The sequence below is a fragment of the Myotis brandtii genome, unplaced genomic scaffold (assembly GCF_000412655.1).
Source record: "Myotis brandtii unplaced genomic scaffold, ASM41265v1 scaffold5, whole genome shotgun sequence".
NCBI classification, from domain to species: domain Eukaryota; kingdom Metazoa; phylum Chordata; class Mammalia; order Chiroptera; family Vespertilionidae; genus Myotis; species Myotis brandtii.
The window spans coordinates 530,883-548,343 of NW_005369060.1; the positions used below are offsets into that span (position 1 = coordinate 530,883).

The 17,461-nt window shown below is 34.9% G+C and overlaps 1 protein-coding gene across 3 annotated transcripts in view; it reads left to right on the top strand.

Annotated features, from left to right (window-relative positions):
* MDGA2 (MAM domain containing glycosylphosphatidylinositol anchor 2) overlaps positions 1–17,461 on the top strand; it is a 528,724-nt gene that overhangs the window by 282,696 nt on the left and 228,567 nt on the right. For all 3 annotated transcript variants that reach the window (XM_014548202.1, XM_014548203.1, XM_014548205.1), the window contains one exon: positions 103–432. In XM_014548202.1, coding sequence (XP_014403688.1) covers positions 103–432 — 330 coding nt within the window. The remainder of the gene's footprint in view (positions 1–102; positions 433–17,461) is intronic.

Here is a 17,461-nt window from a genome sequence, read left to right on the forward strand (position 1 = left end):
TTTATTTACTTTATTTCAGCCCAGAGATAATTAGCTAGAGTAAATGAAATCCCTAGCATTGTGAAAGTAACACTAACTACTTATGGAATTTTTATGTTTTAGCATTAAAAAAGGGACGGTTTTGGATCACACCAGATCCTTATCACAAAGATGACAACATCCAGATTGGGCGTGAGGTGAAAATATCTTGCCAAGTAGAAGCTGTTCCTTCTGAGGAGTTAACATTTAGTTGGTTTAAAAATGGTCGTCCACTAAGAAGCTCTGAGCGGATGGTCATTACACAGACTGATCCAGATGTGTCTCCAGGAACAACAAATTTGGACATCATTGATTTGAAATTCACGGATTTTGGGACATACACATGTGTAGCATCTCTGAAGGGAGGAGGAATAGCTGATATCAGTATCGATGTTAACATATCCAGCAGCACAGGTAAGCATATTTATGATACCAAAGATGTTCATGTTGAGAATAATTTCCTTACCTTTAGCAGATGAAATAGCTTCAGTCAGCCTACGAACTATCTTATTTTTTTAAAGCTTCCTAAAAACAAATTCTAACCTTCTGAATTACCAATAAATATCATGTTAATTTCATGTTAGATTTACATGAAATTTTATAGACATAATGCAAATAAAATTAATAGCACTGGCTTTGATAGATGTAGGTTTCTAGGTTAAATAGTAGCCATTTGTTTGTTTCATTTTATTTTTATTTCATTAATGAGAAACCTTTATTGCACTCTAAAAGCACATTAATAAATTTAAACAAGAAATGTCTAGAGTTAAGGCATTTTTTAAATAAATTTTAAACTAATGGAAATTATTGAGTCCTAGGAAGAAAATACTGAGAGAAATTTGAGTATTCAAATACAAGATATGTAACAAATGTATTTTCCACCAACAAATACCAAAGATAAAGATGTTAAAGTTGTAATCAGATGTGACTTTCCAAAGAACCTTATTGTTGGGGTCCAGCCCCAACAGGTCCAGGGGTTCCCCATAGGTGTGGACGGAGTCGGCGAAGAATGAAGGACACGAAGGCCACGTTCAGGTGATCATCATGGCGAGGTTCCTCTTAGCCAGGTTCCTCTCTTTATTGTACTTTTACATCTATATTTATACTATTTGATCTTAATCCTATCCATTCTATTCCTAAGGTTAGGGCGTTTCCTATCTCCATTCCAAGGTTACTCTATTGTTCTATTAAGCTACAAGGAAGTAACTGAAGGAGGTTACTCTAAGTAAATATTATGTAGCTTAAGCGTGATTGTTCGTAGTTAAAATGATTAACTACCCGCCTGGCACTTAGTTAAGGGGTTTTACTGATAAAAATCCTCACCTGGGGAAACAACCTTTCTCGGGGAGGTGGTCCTGTTTAAAACACATAGCGTTAAGAGGGGGAGCAAACATATTAAGAACAGTATGCCATATACGCCAGGTCCCTTGAAACATAAGCTGTGCAGATGTTTCTTCCCTGCAGTGACTGCGTCAAGCAGCAAGGATGGACTGGCTTCCGGCACCTTATGATAGAATCTCTTCACAGTGAGAATGATTAAATATAAAATTATTCTGGAATGCAAGTCCTTCTTTTGGGGGTTAAAAATGAAAACATGTTATCAAATTTCTCTCAATTAAATGCGCATCTGCACACGAGGAAAATTAAATGGCTTTTGTATAGGAGGACACAGTAACTTAACTCTCTGGACGTTTGAAAGCCTTGTGATTCCATGAACTGCAGTCAGTATGTATGTGGAGAATTCCAAAGTAGCTTTGTTTGTTTTGCCAACCTGTTACCAGATTGAATTGTAAGATTTTTATATGATCTTAGGGTGAATGATATGTGTTGTAAAGAGAACACAACTGTAGTTAGCAGACATACTCTGTCTTAAGGAAATTTAAATAGTCTTCTTTTCTAGGCAGGAAGCTTTTTGACTCTTGTATGGGATCAGATTGACCTGTGTGGGTTTTTTGTTTTGTTTTGTTTTTCTCATGGTTCCAAATTGCAGTTTACACTGGATTGATTTTACTCCTTGAGGATATACATCCATACTTTAGACTGACCAAATGTTCTTACTTTTCACCACTCTGCATTATTTCTAAGGGATATTTGATTTTTATCAGCTTCAATTAATATAATGGTAGTTAGAGTGATGGGAAAAATTTTGGGGGGGGCAAGTGTCCTTTTCTATATAAACAATAACAACAATAACTATTTTTTTTTAATCTTTCAAAGTTGGTGCTAGCACTAGGGGATGGACTCAATTTAGGATATCTAATGGAAAGCTGTTGATATGTTCAGTCAGTCATTATTTGTATGTAGTCATTAAATCAGCAAAGAGCCATTACTTGCCTACATCATTGCCCTAGGGCAGTGATGGCGAACCTATGACACGCGTGTCAGAGATGACACGCGAACTCATTTTTTTGGTTGATTTTTCTTTGTTAAATGGCATTTAAATATATAAAATAAATATCAAAAATATAAGTCTTTGTTTTACTATGGTTGCAAATATCAAAAAATTTCTCTATGTGACATGGCACCAGAGTTAAGTTAGGGTTTTTCAAAATGCTGACACGCCGAGCTCAAAAGGTTCGCCATCACTGCCCTAGGGCCTAGGTAATATCTCACATATGATTTTTCCCATAAAAGTAAGAATAATTTTGTAAGATTCAAGATCATTGTCCTTGTTTATAAGGGTCAGTTTTACAGAATTTATGTACATTTAATTATAAGCATTGCTTTGTGTTGTTGGTTGTCTTGTTTTATTGCTTTTTAAAAATCAGTGACACAAACCTAGCTCCTATTTAACAAGACTCGTCAGGTGGAAAATAGTTCTTATACAGTTAAACGTATATACAAGAGGGAGCACAGGATGGAGAAAAGAAAGGAGCATTATTTAATTATTCACAAAAATGAGCCCTAACATTCATTTCTAAATATATGTAATATTTTCTATTTGAAACTGAATATTGTAGATTACAAAGTGGAGAAGATAACCAGCAGTGATTCATAAAATTTTCAAAAATCCTAAAAGGAAAATGACAAAAGATAATCATAAAAGCAGAAAATACTCAAGAATTGCCTCTTGATAATAAAAAAAATTACTTGTTATAGTTAAAGTTTCTTAACTATTATCATTTGGTCTGATTACCAAAGGTAACAATACTAGAGATCAAGTAGATATATTAAGTCCCCCTCCAACACACTGCCCTTTGCTGTCCCCACCACCACAGACAGACCTGGTTATTATCTGTCTCCTTTCTAGAGTAAAATCCTCCATCAATGTGGGGACTGAACAGCATTGTTCACTGTAATCTCAGCATCTGGTACAATACATGGTATTTAGTAGATACTCAGTAAATAATTATTAACCGAAGAGTTGAGCTAATCTGTGAATATAACTTTCCTTCTATATTTTCTTTCCTCCTCCTATTACCCAGCAAGAGAGGCATTTGATATCTCTTTTCATGCTCTTGCTGAAATTTCCTACTGATTTTAAGAAATTATTCACTTGAAAATTAATATTATGGTTTCATGTAATCTCACTCTCATCAGCAGGTGTGGCTCCCTTATTTGTGGTGTCCAGTAAAATAAAAATTGGGTCCCTTGTTCAGAACTTGCTAAGAATTTCATGATGGCAACATGAGAGCATTAAACCAAGCACAGGGCTCTTCTAAGAGTGACTGCACAGTGACATGCTCATGGGACTGGCCTGCACATGGGATTGTATTTTGATAGAGGAGTCCTGAAAAAGTTGATGTTTAACCTAAAGGATGAGTCATTGAAGATGGTGACATATTCTATCTTCATGCTGCAACTGGCTTTGGTGTTCCATTTTGCTTACAGTACAGTGGAATACCACAGTATAGGATAAAGATCTGTAGATCTGAGATTAATTGGTTTAATTGATATCAATAAAAATTATTTTTATACCCACATAATAGAAGACGACACTTAAAGTAGTACTTTAATATAACATATAGAGATGTTCCTGGAGATAGAGCTTGAATGAACAAGCTATATAGCATGGAGAAAAATCTTGGATGATATCAATTCTATGAACCATATAAGATTCAGAAGAAATTACCACAAATTGGTGAGTGAAGTCAAAGAGAAGAATGTGTACTACTGTTAAGACATAAGTAAATATGTGGGGGCTTCTTAAATCTCAGATGTTTTTGGTTTTACTATTATTATTTTAGGGAATTTAGAATTGATAAAGTCTTCAGAGGTTTTCTTATGTGTTAAACATTTTCTTTATGGTAAATGTAAGCTACTCTTAGGTGATGTTTTAAATACTAAAAAATTTTATCAACTGTTTTCCATACAAAATCTTACATTGAATCTTAATTGTTACTGTTTAAGAGACATATATGAAACTTATGAAGATAAGGATAAGATAGCAGAAGGACTTCTGCCTAATACAGTTTGAAAACCATTTTCTTAAATGATGAGCCACAGCTCTAGATATGTTTTTGAGGACTCTTAAAATTGAAATATGAAATATATCAGGAAGGTAAATTCTAATTTACATAATTAGTAGTATATTTAAGGAACAATGATTTGATTTTAGAAAAACTTTGTAGAAAGAGCCTATATGGGAGTTTGCCTCATGCATTTGATTGAATAATAAAAACTATGATATATGTAATGGTAAATTATGTCTTATTTTCACACTAATTCAACAATAGAAGCATTTTCCTCCTAATTCTGTAAACATTCAAATTGTTTATTGTGATCATTTATTGTCTTGTCATTTTAAAATTTGTTTCCTGTAATTATTTTATTGTATTACTGCTCTGTACCTGGCTCTATGTCATATGGTGACAGAAAAAGGGGCCTTGTCCTTAAAAAGCTTATGATCTAAGTTGTCAAATTATTTAGTGGTCAGATGACTTAGAAATAAGGCACAGTATATAGTGGGATGGAAGCTGTTATTAAAGTTTCGTCAGACTTTTGTAGGAATTGTGAATGCTTTTGTCAATGTGGTCACAGGAAAGTTTCACAGAAAAATGACATTCGAGTTAAATCTTGGTAGAAATAGCACTGTGATAGTGACAGTGAAGAGAGCGCCCATTAGGCAAAACATAGTATGAGGAAACTTTCCAGAATGTTACATGATTCTTTATTTCTTTAGGGTTAGTATTTATTAATATTAATATAAGGTATATTGATTTACTTCAATGTTTTCATTATCATTTCTGAAGCTAGATTTTTATCTAGCTAGACGGCAAATAACTAAAAAACATTTGTTGTAATTGTAAATTTATCAGTTAAAATTACGTATAATTGTTACAATTCAATTTTGTAACATGAAAATTCTCCACGTACTTGCTGAAACCGGCATATGGATTTTAGCCTAAAATGTTGACAAAAGTGAAAATCAACCCTTAAAATAGTGTCACTCAGTTGTTATCATTTACATAAATATAAATGTTATAATAGACTTTTAATATTCAGAAGGCTTGCTGAAAAATACTCCACTGCTTCTTCCAGTGTCTTTTTATGGCCAAGTCCAGGGGTGCTTGTTAGGTTGTGTGTGCTCCTCTGCGTGACCTGACAGGCTTGTAGGTTTACGGTAAACTCAGAAGCATCTACATCATGTCTAAGACATGTAAACAGTGAGAATGGAGATGTGTGGAATTCCTGTGATAAGATATCTGGTGGGCAGCTATACCAGAGGACTCAATACCACTGTGATAACATCTTCTTACCTTGTTAGAGTACCCAAGCATTTTATATAGCAGAAAATTAAGCTAGATTTAGAGGATTAAACCAGAGGTAAAACCATAAGGATATGTGCATGGAGGTGACCAATGGAGAGAATTAGTTTGAAATTTGAACTTTGCTGCTGACTACCTGGCTGGTTACTACACTTGTGATAGTAAATGTCTGTACAAGTATTCACATCTGTGAAATGAAAGTTCTTGATAACATGGGCCTGTGGCACACAATTAATAAGAACATGTGATGAACAGAGGGCAAAAGAAAAATTATTATGTCAATGCCATTGGATTTACATCTTTACCCTTTTCTAGTTAAGGAAGAATAGAAACTAATGAAATTCTGCTAAAATTTAAGCCAGTAGATGACTATGGAGAATGATAGGTCATTTTATGTAAGGAGAAGTCATAAGTGAGACTAAAACATGTACTGGTAAGACCTGACAATGCTTTGATCAGAGGAAGCTTCTATGTAGTAAAAGTCATGTAATTGAATTCCCGAGTAACTAGATGCAAAAAACTTTTCTCCCTTGACTCCAAAAATGTGAGGTTAAATCCATGACCTCCAATTTAATGGAGAACAGAGGTCAGCAATCTATGAAGGGCCAGATAGTAAATATTTTTGCATCATAGGTTATGTGGTTTCTGTCAAAACTATTCTGCTTTGTTATTATAGTAGGAAAGTTACCACAGACATTAAATTAATAGGAATTGCTGTGTCCAATAAAACTTTAATTACTGAAACAGGTGATAGGCCATATTTTGCCCACAGGCCATAGTGAAACCCTATTAAGAAATAAATTAATGACAAATCTGAACTCTATGGACTTACTGGGAAATTATGGTAAACCCACATATAACTGTTATATGTGTATTAATATATTTTCTATAAATAGAGGAAAAATTCTAAAGTTTTCTTTATTCTATATTTATTTATGAATTTGGGGGAACCTTGTATTTTTGCTGACCATTGTCTGCAAGGGTGATTATGCTGCAAGGATTCCTGTGATTACTTTGCAATTGCTAAAGTCTCATTCCTAACATACAAGATTTTCTTGCTGCTCTCTCTATTCTGCTTTGAACACTTTCATCTATCTTTTGCCTCTGTTTCTATATAATGGGGTGGGTAAAGTAAGTTTTCAGTTGTAATACAAATAAATAGTACAATAATTAATAAATGATACAAGAATAAACTGTTTCACGTATTCACAACTGTAAGCCTACTTTTGCCCACCCCGTATATATTTTAATTAATATCTGAGGAGACAATGAAAAGTACAACTTTAAAGCCTACTTTTGCCCACCCCGTATATATTTTAATTTAATATCTGAGGAGACAATGAAAAGTACAACTTTAAAAAATTGAGATACACTCTGAACTTGAGAGTCTCCTGGTTATCGAGTAACTTTCCTCTTGCCCGAATGGCTACTTTTGTGCACTGGCCTCAGGCAGGACTAGTTTATACAGATTGGGTTTCCTCTAAGTGCTGAGACTTCTCAGTTGAGTTTGGAGCTTATTGGAAGGGGTGCAATAATTGTCCTTGATTTGGGCCAGGAAGAAGCTTAGTGGTTTTTGCAGTGTGTCAGTAGGGAGACCGTCACCCTAAAACACAGTGAGTTATTTCTTCTACAGCCTTTCCCACTTTCTGTTCATAGGCTTTCCTCTTTACCTACAGCTCTGGGACCTGAACTAAATGCACTGACAGGTATCTTCACCTTGGTCCTTAGAGTCTTTAATAGCTACTATGCTTAGTAAATTTCCCTGAGAGACACTGAACTGAAAATACTATTTTTATTGACTATGTACAGAGAGCTCCTTAATAATTATTGGGCTAGGCATATTTATAGAGCTACTTAATTCATTTTATTTGTGCTTTCAGTAAAGGAGGGTGTCAATGTTAGCCTATATGGTAGGCATGGTTATATAAAGTCATAGTTATATAAAAGCGTACCAGGAATATTTCATGCTTAACATTGCCTGTTTGAAAATAATAGGTTTAGTACTTAAATTATGTTTTTATTTTTAAAATTATTTAATAATTTACAATTATTTCTTCTGCTCACTTGTGTTACTTTTGCAATGCTCAGTGACCGAAGGAGATTTTCTACAAAGGAGACATGTAAATGCAATCATCTGGAAATGTTGGGAGTGGATAGGTGACTTGTCTGGAATCTGTGTTTGAATAAGTAATGTAGTTGTTATTCAGATTATTTAAAGTAATGAAAGAAAAATAGCAGGCATAGCAAAGTTTTCTAAAGGTGTTTTTACTCATACTTAAGTAGGTCTGAGAAAATGTCAGTTGTTCATACCAAGTATCATTGCTATCATTTAGCTTCAGGTAGTGTTGATGGAGGTTGTGGTGTTTGGAGCTTGTTCTGTCCCCTGTTGTCTTTAATAGCAACCATTAAAATAGTAAAAAATCCATGCTTGAATATTTTTAGGGTAGATATACTTTCAGAACGCTTATCAAGTGCCATATTAGAAGGTGCTAAATGACTAAGTGAGAACTTGCTAAAGTTACACAAAATAAAGGTGTGATGGATCCGATGGGAACAGTTTAAAAAGACCTGAAATTTCTGAAGTTTTCTTAATGAAGATAGAAAATCCACCACAAGAAATAAACATAGTATTTGCAGCACACATCATTGGTATTATTTGTATTTTATTATTTGGTAGATCTGACTTTTATTTCATAAGCTCACAGCCCTAATTTAAATTTAAATTTGGATTTAAATCTGGAAATTTAGATTTGAGAAGCAAGGTTAACTGATAGTGCAAGTAAGAATAATGCCAAGAGTTCTTATATAGTAAAGAGAAATTAGTATAGCTGTCACCCAAAATCCTGGGATTAATTAATTAAATATAGTACACATTCAATACACAGAAAATATTTATTCAATAACTACTACATGAAAAGGGATATAGAAAGAAATAAAAATGCATAGTGCCCAATTCATAATGGATTTTATATTCCAGTTGAAATATACTTGAAAAACTAATAGTAGATAGTCTAGTGCTTGCGTTATAAATTGTCAGTGTGATACGGAAGCATATAGGATGAAACTATTGAATCTGGTCAGCAAGTGTTCCATAGAGCAGGTGGCATCTGACTAGGATTTGAAGTGAGAATTATATGTCACTAGATTTTAGAAAAAAATTAATGTAGTTACATCTCATTCATATAATCAAGAATGACCAATTAATTTTACCAAGGGAGCAATATGATCAGATTGGTGTATTGGGGAGGGGGGCTATTTATTGGATGAATCTGCAGAGTTCCAAAAAGACAATTAGGGGAAGAATTGTGGAGAAATAAAAGAGAGCTTCAAAAGGCATTCCAGAGTCTTCACAGTCAATCAATTGGGCAAAAAAACCTTTTCCTCTGTGTTCCCAACAGTGTAGATTACCTTTGTTTGCATTGTCAGGAGGTGTTCAGTGAGTCATTTAGAGATAATATGAGAGAGAAAGCAGAAAAGTTGTATTGAGTAGTAATAAGGCAGTGAGGATAAGCCATCTTTTATGGATGTGTCATGTGAGAGAGTAAAAGATGCAGAAGGCTCAATGAATTAGAAAAACATGAGGCCCAGTCTGTGTCTGCGTGGCTCAGTGGTTGAGCCTTAACCTTTGAACCACGAGATCACTGTTCAATTCCTGTCAGGGCACTTGCCTGGGTTGTGGGCTCCATCCCCAGTAGGGGACATGCAGTAGGCAGCTGATCAATGATTCTCTCTCATCATTAATGTTTCTATCTCTCTCTCCCTTTCCCTTCCTCTCTGAAACCAATAAAAATATATTTAAAAAAGAAAAGAAAAACATGAGATTCACTCATGAACTTCATATGAGAAGTTGGTTCACCTCTTTACATCTTAGATTCCTTATCTCTCCACTATAGCTTTGGAATATTTTTAAGGAAGAGTCTGTGGAAATATATAGAATGTGAAAAAAGCAACCTAAGCAAAAAAGAGTCTGCAGATTGGAGTGTGTGTTTGGGGATGGAAACAATTTATTCAGCTGAAGATTGATAGGAATCAGATGAGGGGCTGAAGCCCTCTCACAACCTCTCCCATTAAGGGGCAGTGAAGTCAGTGACCAATGTTCTCAAGTAAATTTAAGAGAATGCCTCACTGACACCAGGCAGCTTAATGTGGTGTAGAGCCCTGCACTTGGGTCCAGGCCCAAATTTGCCACTTAGAAGCTTTAAGTCCTTGGGTCTGGCTGGACCTCACAACTTTTAATCTATGGAAAAAAAGGATCAGCTGGGTAACTGATTTCCAAATAATATTTCAATGATAACTAGTGATTTTTTATTGTTTTTTTTGTTTGTTTGTTTGTTTGTTTTAATATTCTTAAGGGCCTTTGAACTGCTGGGGAAAGATAAAAAAAATAGTTGAGATTTTTACCCTCTTTTCCCACTCCAATATTTGGACAAAAGATTCTGACTCCAATTCACAAACATATACATGTGCACACTGTATTAAACTGCACAGTTAAAAACTATTTGCTTAGATGATTCTTCAATCTCTTTCAAAGTATGCTGTGCTTTTATCATTCCAAAATGTTTTACCTCTGTTGTCTAGAATATGGTGATGCAACATTCTGAGTGAGAGATTTTAGGTTGTGGAAGAGGTTTGAGAGGATAAATTGATTTGGCATTAGTTATAGGTGAGGGCTTGTAAGACATCTTTTTATTTTTGGTGATTAATTAAAAAATTGGTTTTGATGAATGGAAGAAAGGCCCAAAATAAAACATCGACTTCACAACTAACTGTGGTAATTAGATATGTATGAGCTTATTTAAGAAAAGAATATGAAACAAAGAAAACATATCTAATGAGATGGTGGAAAAAAGAAGATATCATAGAGAAAATGGTAAAAGAGTGCTCAATGAAAATTTAAAAAAAAAAGAAGAGCTCCTCAATTTTGTGGAAAAGAGGGATATTCAGTTGAAAACTTGCTGTGTTTATAATGCCTTTAGGACCTTCAGTACTTTCCCATCAGCATGAAGAGGCATATATTTGTCCTAGATATTTTAATATTAATGCATGGATTTTGATAATGGACATGAGCTCTTCATTTCCTTCAAGTGAAAGGATTGACAATTGAAGGAGAGTGGGAAGGAGGGTGGGAGAGAAGGAGAAAGAACAAAAGAAAATAAGAGAGAGATTTACAGAAAGAACCAATCATCGTAATTTCTTTTCAAATTGATTATTTAAAGGAGTGAGAGGGAATATTTGGAACATGTTTAGATGTTCTTGTCAGTAAGTTATGCTGTTTTGAAAAGCAGAATGATATAAATATTTTCACCACTTATTTTGGGAGAAAGCATAAATGCAAAGTTTGGCTGCATTACATTAAGTCCCTATTTTCTATTAATAGTTCAAATATTAATCATATTTACATATTAGAATTTTCTCACATAAAACTGAATCAATGTAGTTATGGAAATAACATTGGATTTTCAATTTTCCTTTAATTGTCATCTTTAATAACCTTTTTCCCAAAAAATATCTGAACAAAGGTTCTCCCTTACAAGTTATAGTTTAACAGTGGTTCTATTCATGTGTTAAGGATTTTCTTCACTTGGCAGTTAAACACTTTTTGAAATTCCCAGATAAAATTAAGATTAGAACAGATCAATAAGAAATAAGAAAGGATGCCCAATTCATGTTCCCTATACCCTTTATCCTTTTATAAATGCAGACAATGAGGATATGGAAACTATTTGAATATAAATGACTTGATATAGATTTCTCTAGTGTAAAAATTGGTTCCATAATTTGCATTTAAAATTATAATAACTAGCAATAGTTTACTAGAGTTAAAGAAAGACTCATAGAAATATATTCATTAAAATGAAGGATAAATGTCTCCCATCATATTTTTAGTTGAGAATGGACCATAAATTAGGATTTATTATTTAACACTATAATACCAAAACTTATTCTGGATTTGTTGGCTAGAGGAGAAGACAGAGTTTTGGGAGGTGCTATTACATTTACTACTTAAGTAATTATGATAATACTTCAGATTTTTATGTTCACGGATGAGACTACCCGTCTACCATTTCAGTTGAGGAACACAGATCAAAAGAAGTAGCCATGAAGACTAGAGTCATAGACTGACAGTTTGAACACCATTTTGCTCTATGTAGTAGCCACATCTCTAGAGTCTTCGATTTTCCAGCATTAAATAGAATGATTGTTATAGGATTTAATTTATTTGTAATATATAAGTTTAATCTTACATTTTGGAATATCTTAAAGCAAAGCAATTTCTTTCAAGAGCTCTAAAATATAAATTAGAAGCACCATTACAGTGCAAATTTTGCTTTCAAATGAATAGATATTAATATAAAAAGGGTCTTATTAATTTTCATAGACAATTTTTCATCCTTCTTTGTGGGATTTCAATGAGGTTAAGAAAGAGATTAAGTATATTTAGAAAATCATTACAGTTAGAATTTTTCTGGCATAGTTTGGGATATTTATGAATTCTGAATATCTAGTTTTAAATAAAAGATTATTTGACAAATCCCCAAATTCCTACTTTGTAAGATATTTTAAAATGATTTATAAATGCCTCAATTATTGACATAGTTTTTAAGTATTGAAGATACTTATAGATTACCTAGTACCTTTTATTTTATAGAAAGGGAAGTGGGCCCAAAAGCTTAGATACTTGTTTATTTCCTACTCGGGGCCCAATGCACAAAAATTCACGCAAGAGTAGGCCTTCCTTCCCCTGGCTGCTGGCACTGGCTTCCCTCCTCCAGCCACCAGCAGGCACCCGGGACCCGGGCTGGCTTTCCCCGGGCTGTCTGCAGGCACCTGGGACCCAGCTGGCTTCCCTCCTGCCCCAGCTTCGTCAGGAAGGATGTCTGGAATGACTTCTGGTCTAATTAGCATATTACCCTTTTATTATTAAGATAGCTACATCCTGACTTAAGCTTAGAATCTCAGATTTCAAATCCAATATGAGATTTTGCAGAATGCTGTAAAATGCTATACCATCTTATATTAAATGGATATTTCCCTTTACTATCTCAGGTGATTCTGATATTCAGTTATACCTTTCAACAATGGCCTTAAATGAAAAAAAAATCACTATAAGCAGGTGTTAAAATACTCTAAAAAGGATTCAGGTAACATTATGGCTGAATCATGTGACCACATTCTCTTTTGATGAGGCACAACACTCTCTCCTACTCCAAGAGCAGCACTTCAAAGAGCTTTAGTATGTTCAGACCCTTTTGCCAGTCACATACCCCATTCATGAAAGTGGGCAAGGCCTTATTTACCCTAATCTCATAAAGGCACATAACTTGAACAGCATTCATTTCATCAAAGTTAAGCTAGGTTAAAAATCCTTTAGTGCAGCTCAATATAACAATAATTGTTTTGTCCTAGCTTCCTAAGCAGAGTGGACCCACGGTTTGAGTCTTTAAAATGCTACCTGACCAGTGAAGCCTGGGTGGCAGTTGGTTGGCATGTCACCTGTACACTGGCAGGTGGCTTGTTCAATTCCAGGTCAGGGTACTGACCTAAATTGCAGATACGATTCGGTCTAGAGGGGCCTATGGGTCTCTCTCTCTCTCTCTCTCTCTCTCTCTCTCTCTCTCCCCTCTCTCTTTCCCTCCCTCTCTAAAATCAATGAAAATCATGTCCTCAGGTGAGAATTGAAAAAAAAAAATACTTTCATAGTAGCATGCCCAAAACATAGAAATGCACATCGATTGTAAGCCCACAGCTTACAGAATACACACATATAACCACACCCAGTTTAAGAAACAAAGCATTACCATATAGTGAAGCATTTCAAAGTAAATTGCACACCATATACAGTAGAATTCCTATTTACATAAAAGCATAATTGAGATTCTTTTATTGTTTATTATATTCCAGTTGCTAGGCTAAACACTTTACAATTAGTACTTCATTGAAGCCTTAGGACACCATTTGAAGTAGGTACATTTGTGATAATACCCATTTTACAGGTGAGAAACTTGAGCTTTAGAAAGCATAAGTAACTTTCCTAAGCCTCCCAGTTTCTAAGTAGTGAAGTGGTGTTGTACATAGGTCAATTCTGGCTGCAGAACCCAGGTCCTTTATATAAACACAACCTCTCAATGGAATGAGTTCAAGTAATGAGATTTCAGTCTCCCGAGATATACTGTGAGAAATGTAATTTGACGAGTAAACCCATTTCAGAAACCACAAATCATATTGTGGCTGCCTTCTTACCTCTTTGACTACGGAATTGGAGCCTGGGAAGGTTTGTTGGGTAAAAGTCAGTAAGAGGCAGCTTAGGATCAGTGAAACCTTTAGAAGAGGGGACATGACAATGATTTGCAGGGAAACAATGAACTGGTACTCCTCTCAAGTACATTACAGCTATAAATATCAGAATTTTCCAAATTTTAGAGATGATATACCAGTAAAAATGACTAGATTACGAAGCTATGAAAGGAGAAGCATATCACTGCACTTTAAAAGGAGGTTATATGCACAATATGAAATAGACTGGGAATTTACATATGTGAAGTAACAATGACAAAATGACAAGCAGTTCAAATGTCTGCATCTGAAATGCATTTATTTATTTTTTATTTTTTTAATATATTTTATTGATTTTTTACAGAGAGGAAGGGAGAGAGATAGATAGTTAGAAACATCGATGGGAGAGAAACATCGATCAGCTGCCTCCTGCACATCTCCCACTGGGGATGTGCCCGCAACCCAGGTACATGCCCTTGACCGGAATCGAACCTGGGACCTTTCAGTCCGCAGTCCGACGCTCTATCCACTGAGCCAAAGCGGTTTCGGCTCTGAAATGCATTTAATATGAATTACAGTCCACTATAAATGAAAGATAAGGTCACTTTTGCCAAGTTTGTATAAATAATATTTGTAAACAAAATATATTTAGTCAACATTTAAACAGATATATCATTGCTTAGGAATAAAATGCAATGTAAAACCATATTAATAAAATGGTACCAAACTCCATTCACAGTAACACATTAGCTCAGAATGAGTGATGTATCATTCCGATCAATGGCATTATGTGAGTTTTTATGTGGTTTTAAAATTAGGCCCATATTTTTATTATAACATTCTCTACTTCTGCAGACTGGCGGATTGGATTAGGAAATGCAGTCACACATTGGTAGAATATTTGTTAAATAAGCCCTCATGTATTAGAAGAAATCCCTCCTCTTATTTTTTTAATTGACCAGTTATCTACTAACAAATCTGTTAATTGAAACTCATTTGCTCTAAAGAACATGTGCCCCTGACTTGTCGATGGAACATTGTGTTCACTGGTTGTTTCATTTTGCTCTTGACAAAGCATGAAAGAGCCAGCTTCATTTTATGTCAGAATGTTTATTAAAATGGTGGTGGTGTCAGTTCCCACAGGCTAAGGCACATCCAGTGATACATAATCAGTGGTGTAATTAGGGAATTTGTAAACCACAGACATTGTCCAGTGATCATTTATAAGAGGCCTAACCATGTCACATAGATTGTACAAGGAGACAAATGGCCTTTTTATTATAGAAGTAAATTGATTTCTCTAGCCATTCTGCATTGAAGAGTTTACCACTGTGACCACAGTTGCTCTAGAAAGTAAAATAATTTGTGCATTTCTTTAAAGCACTTTTCATTGGCTATGCTTTCATAATGCATTTGATATATAATTTATAACTTATCCTCCTTTTAATTTAGAATCCCTTCATCTACAAGAAAGCAATCACATAATTAACATGATCCGACAGCTCCTTTTAACTTACTGATCCATGGTTTTCCTGGCAATGCCTGACCTTTGTGAAAATGAATAGCATTGACATTCGCCATCCTCACACAGGAGGAATAGATGTATTTAGGAATACCTAAGCCTTACTACTTCATAGAAATAGCACGAGAGCTGGGATACCTGTATTATGTGCCATTTTATGATAATATCCAAAATCACCAGCCCAATTATTATTTCTATGGCAGAAATCTGCAGCCTCTTTCCTTTCATGGCATTGGGGGATACCTCGGACTATTCAGATTAAAAAGGTTCATTCCTATCCTTTCCAAAATATTATATTCTTTGAATAGTTTCCTCATCTGAAATGCATATGTGTCTCTAAGACAACAGGCAATGGCAATGAAATTTATTTATATATGTAAATATATATTTATGTTATTTATAAAATATTTCTTTGGCTTATACGTATCCATGCTCAGTACTTGAGACATCACAGGTATGAATAGAACAAAATCTTTGCCCTCATATAGAAATATATGTAAAACAAAAAAATACAGTTCTTGATATACTGATAAAAAGCATTGATAAGGAAGAAAACATAAGCCCTCACCAGTTTGGCTCAGTAGATAGAGCCTCGGCCTTCGGACTCAAGGGTCCCAGGTTCGATTCCGGTCAAGGGCATGTACCTTGGTTGCGGGCACATCCCCAGTAAGGAGTGTGCAGGAGGCAGCTGACTGATGTTTCTCTCTCATCAATGTTTCTAACTCTCTATTCCTCTCCCTTCCTCTCTGTAAAAAAATCAATAAAAATATATTTAAAAAAGAAAGAAAACATAATAAGTAACATATAACTACATGCTAGACCTTATGCTCAAGATGTTATGTATATTATTCTATTTTACCCTAAAAATATATGAGGTAGTTACAATTATACTCACTTAAAGTGAGAGATATAGGATGGTCACACAGCCAGTAGGTGGTGGAGCTATGATCTGAATCTAGGCTAACTGACCTGAGCCTTGCTTTTTACAAGTGTATTACGCACCTCAAAATATTATACAATATACAGTACATTCTAATGTGCATTGTACCATTTTGTCTTTAAATTCTCATTCTTTATTACTGGCAGATGAGAAACCAGATTAAGATAATCCAAGATTGCACAGTTAGTAAGTAGGTTGGGTCCTCAGTCCACGTCAAACTTCTAATCTTGTACACCTACAACCTTTCCAAATTCTTCATATCTATTTTTTTTAAAGAAAGGCCTCTGATTTAACAATGATCATGATCATTTACTGAGAATTGTCCCTATTTATCAGTTTTCATAATGTATAATATAATATTTGAAGGTAGTAAATGCCCTAATTTATCTCTCTTGTCCCCAATTTTAAACATATTTTCCTATTGAAGGGGCTCAGAAAAATGTGTTAAAATAAATAGGTATTAGTTGTAGCATAGGAGTAAGTTTTCATATATGTGGTCCTTCGGTTTTTACTTTCAGAGTGTTTCCTATTACTTCAAGGGATAATGCATTGATAACACATAAAAATGTATTTAGATCAATCATGGCACCATTTTTTAGAGTGAGTAGTCAAGGACACAAATATGTAATAGACTATAAGAATTGCAGGAATTTGGGAATCTTTGAACTAACTTTTAAGTTATGGGACTATTTCCTGCCTATAATTTTTATTTTATATAATACTAGAGGCCCAGAGCATGAAATTCATGCACAGGGGGGAGGGAGGGTTTCCTCAGCCCAGCCTGCACCCTCCCCAATCTGGGACTCTTTGGGGGATGTCCGACTACAGTCCTGGACTGCTGGCTCCTAATCACTCACCTGCCTGCCTGCCTATTCACCCCTAACCGCTCGCCTGCCTGCCCGCCTGCTCACCCCTAACTGCTCACCTGCCTGCCTGCTTGCCCCTAACCACTCACCTGCCTGCCTGCCTGCTTAGTGCGCATAATAGCGACCAGTCATT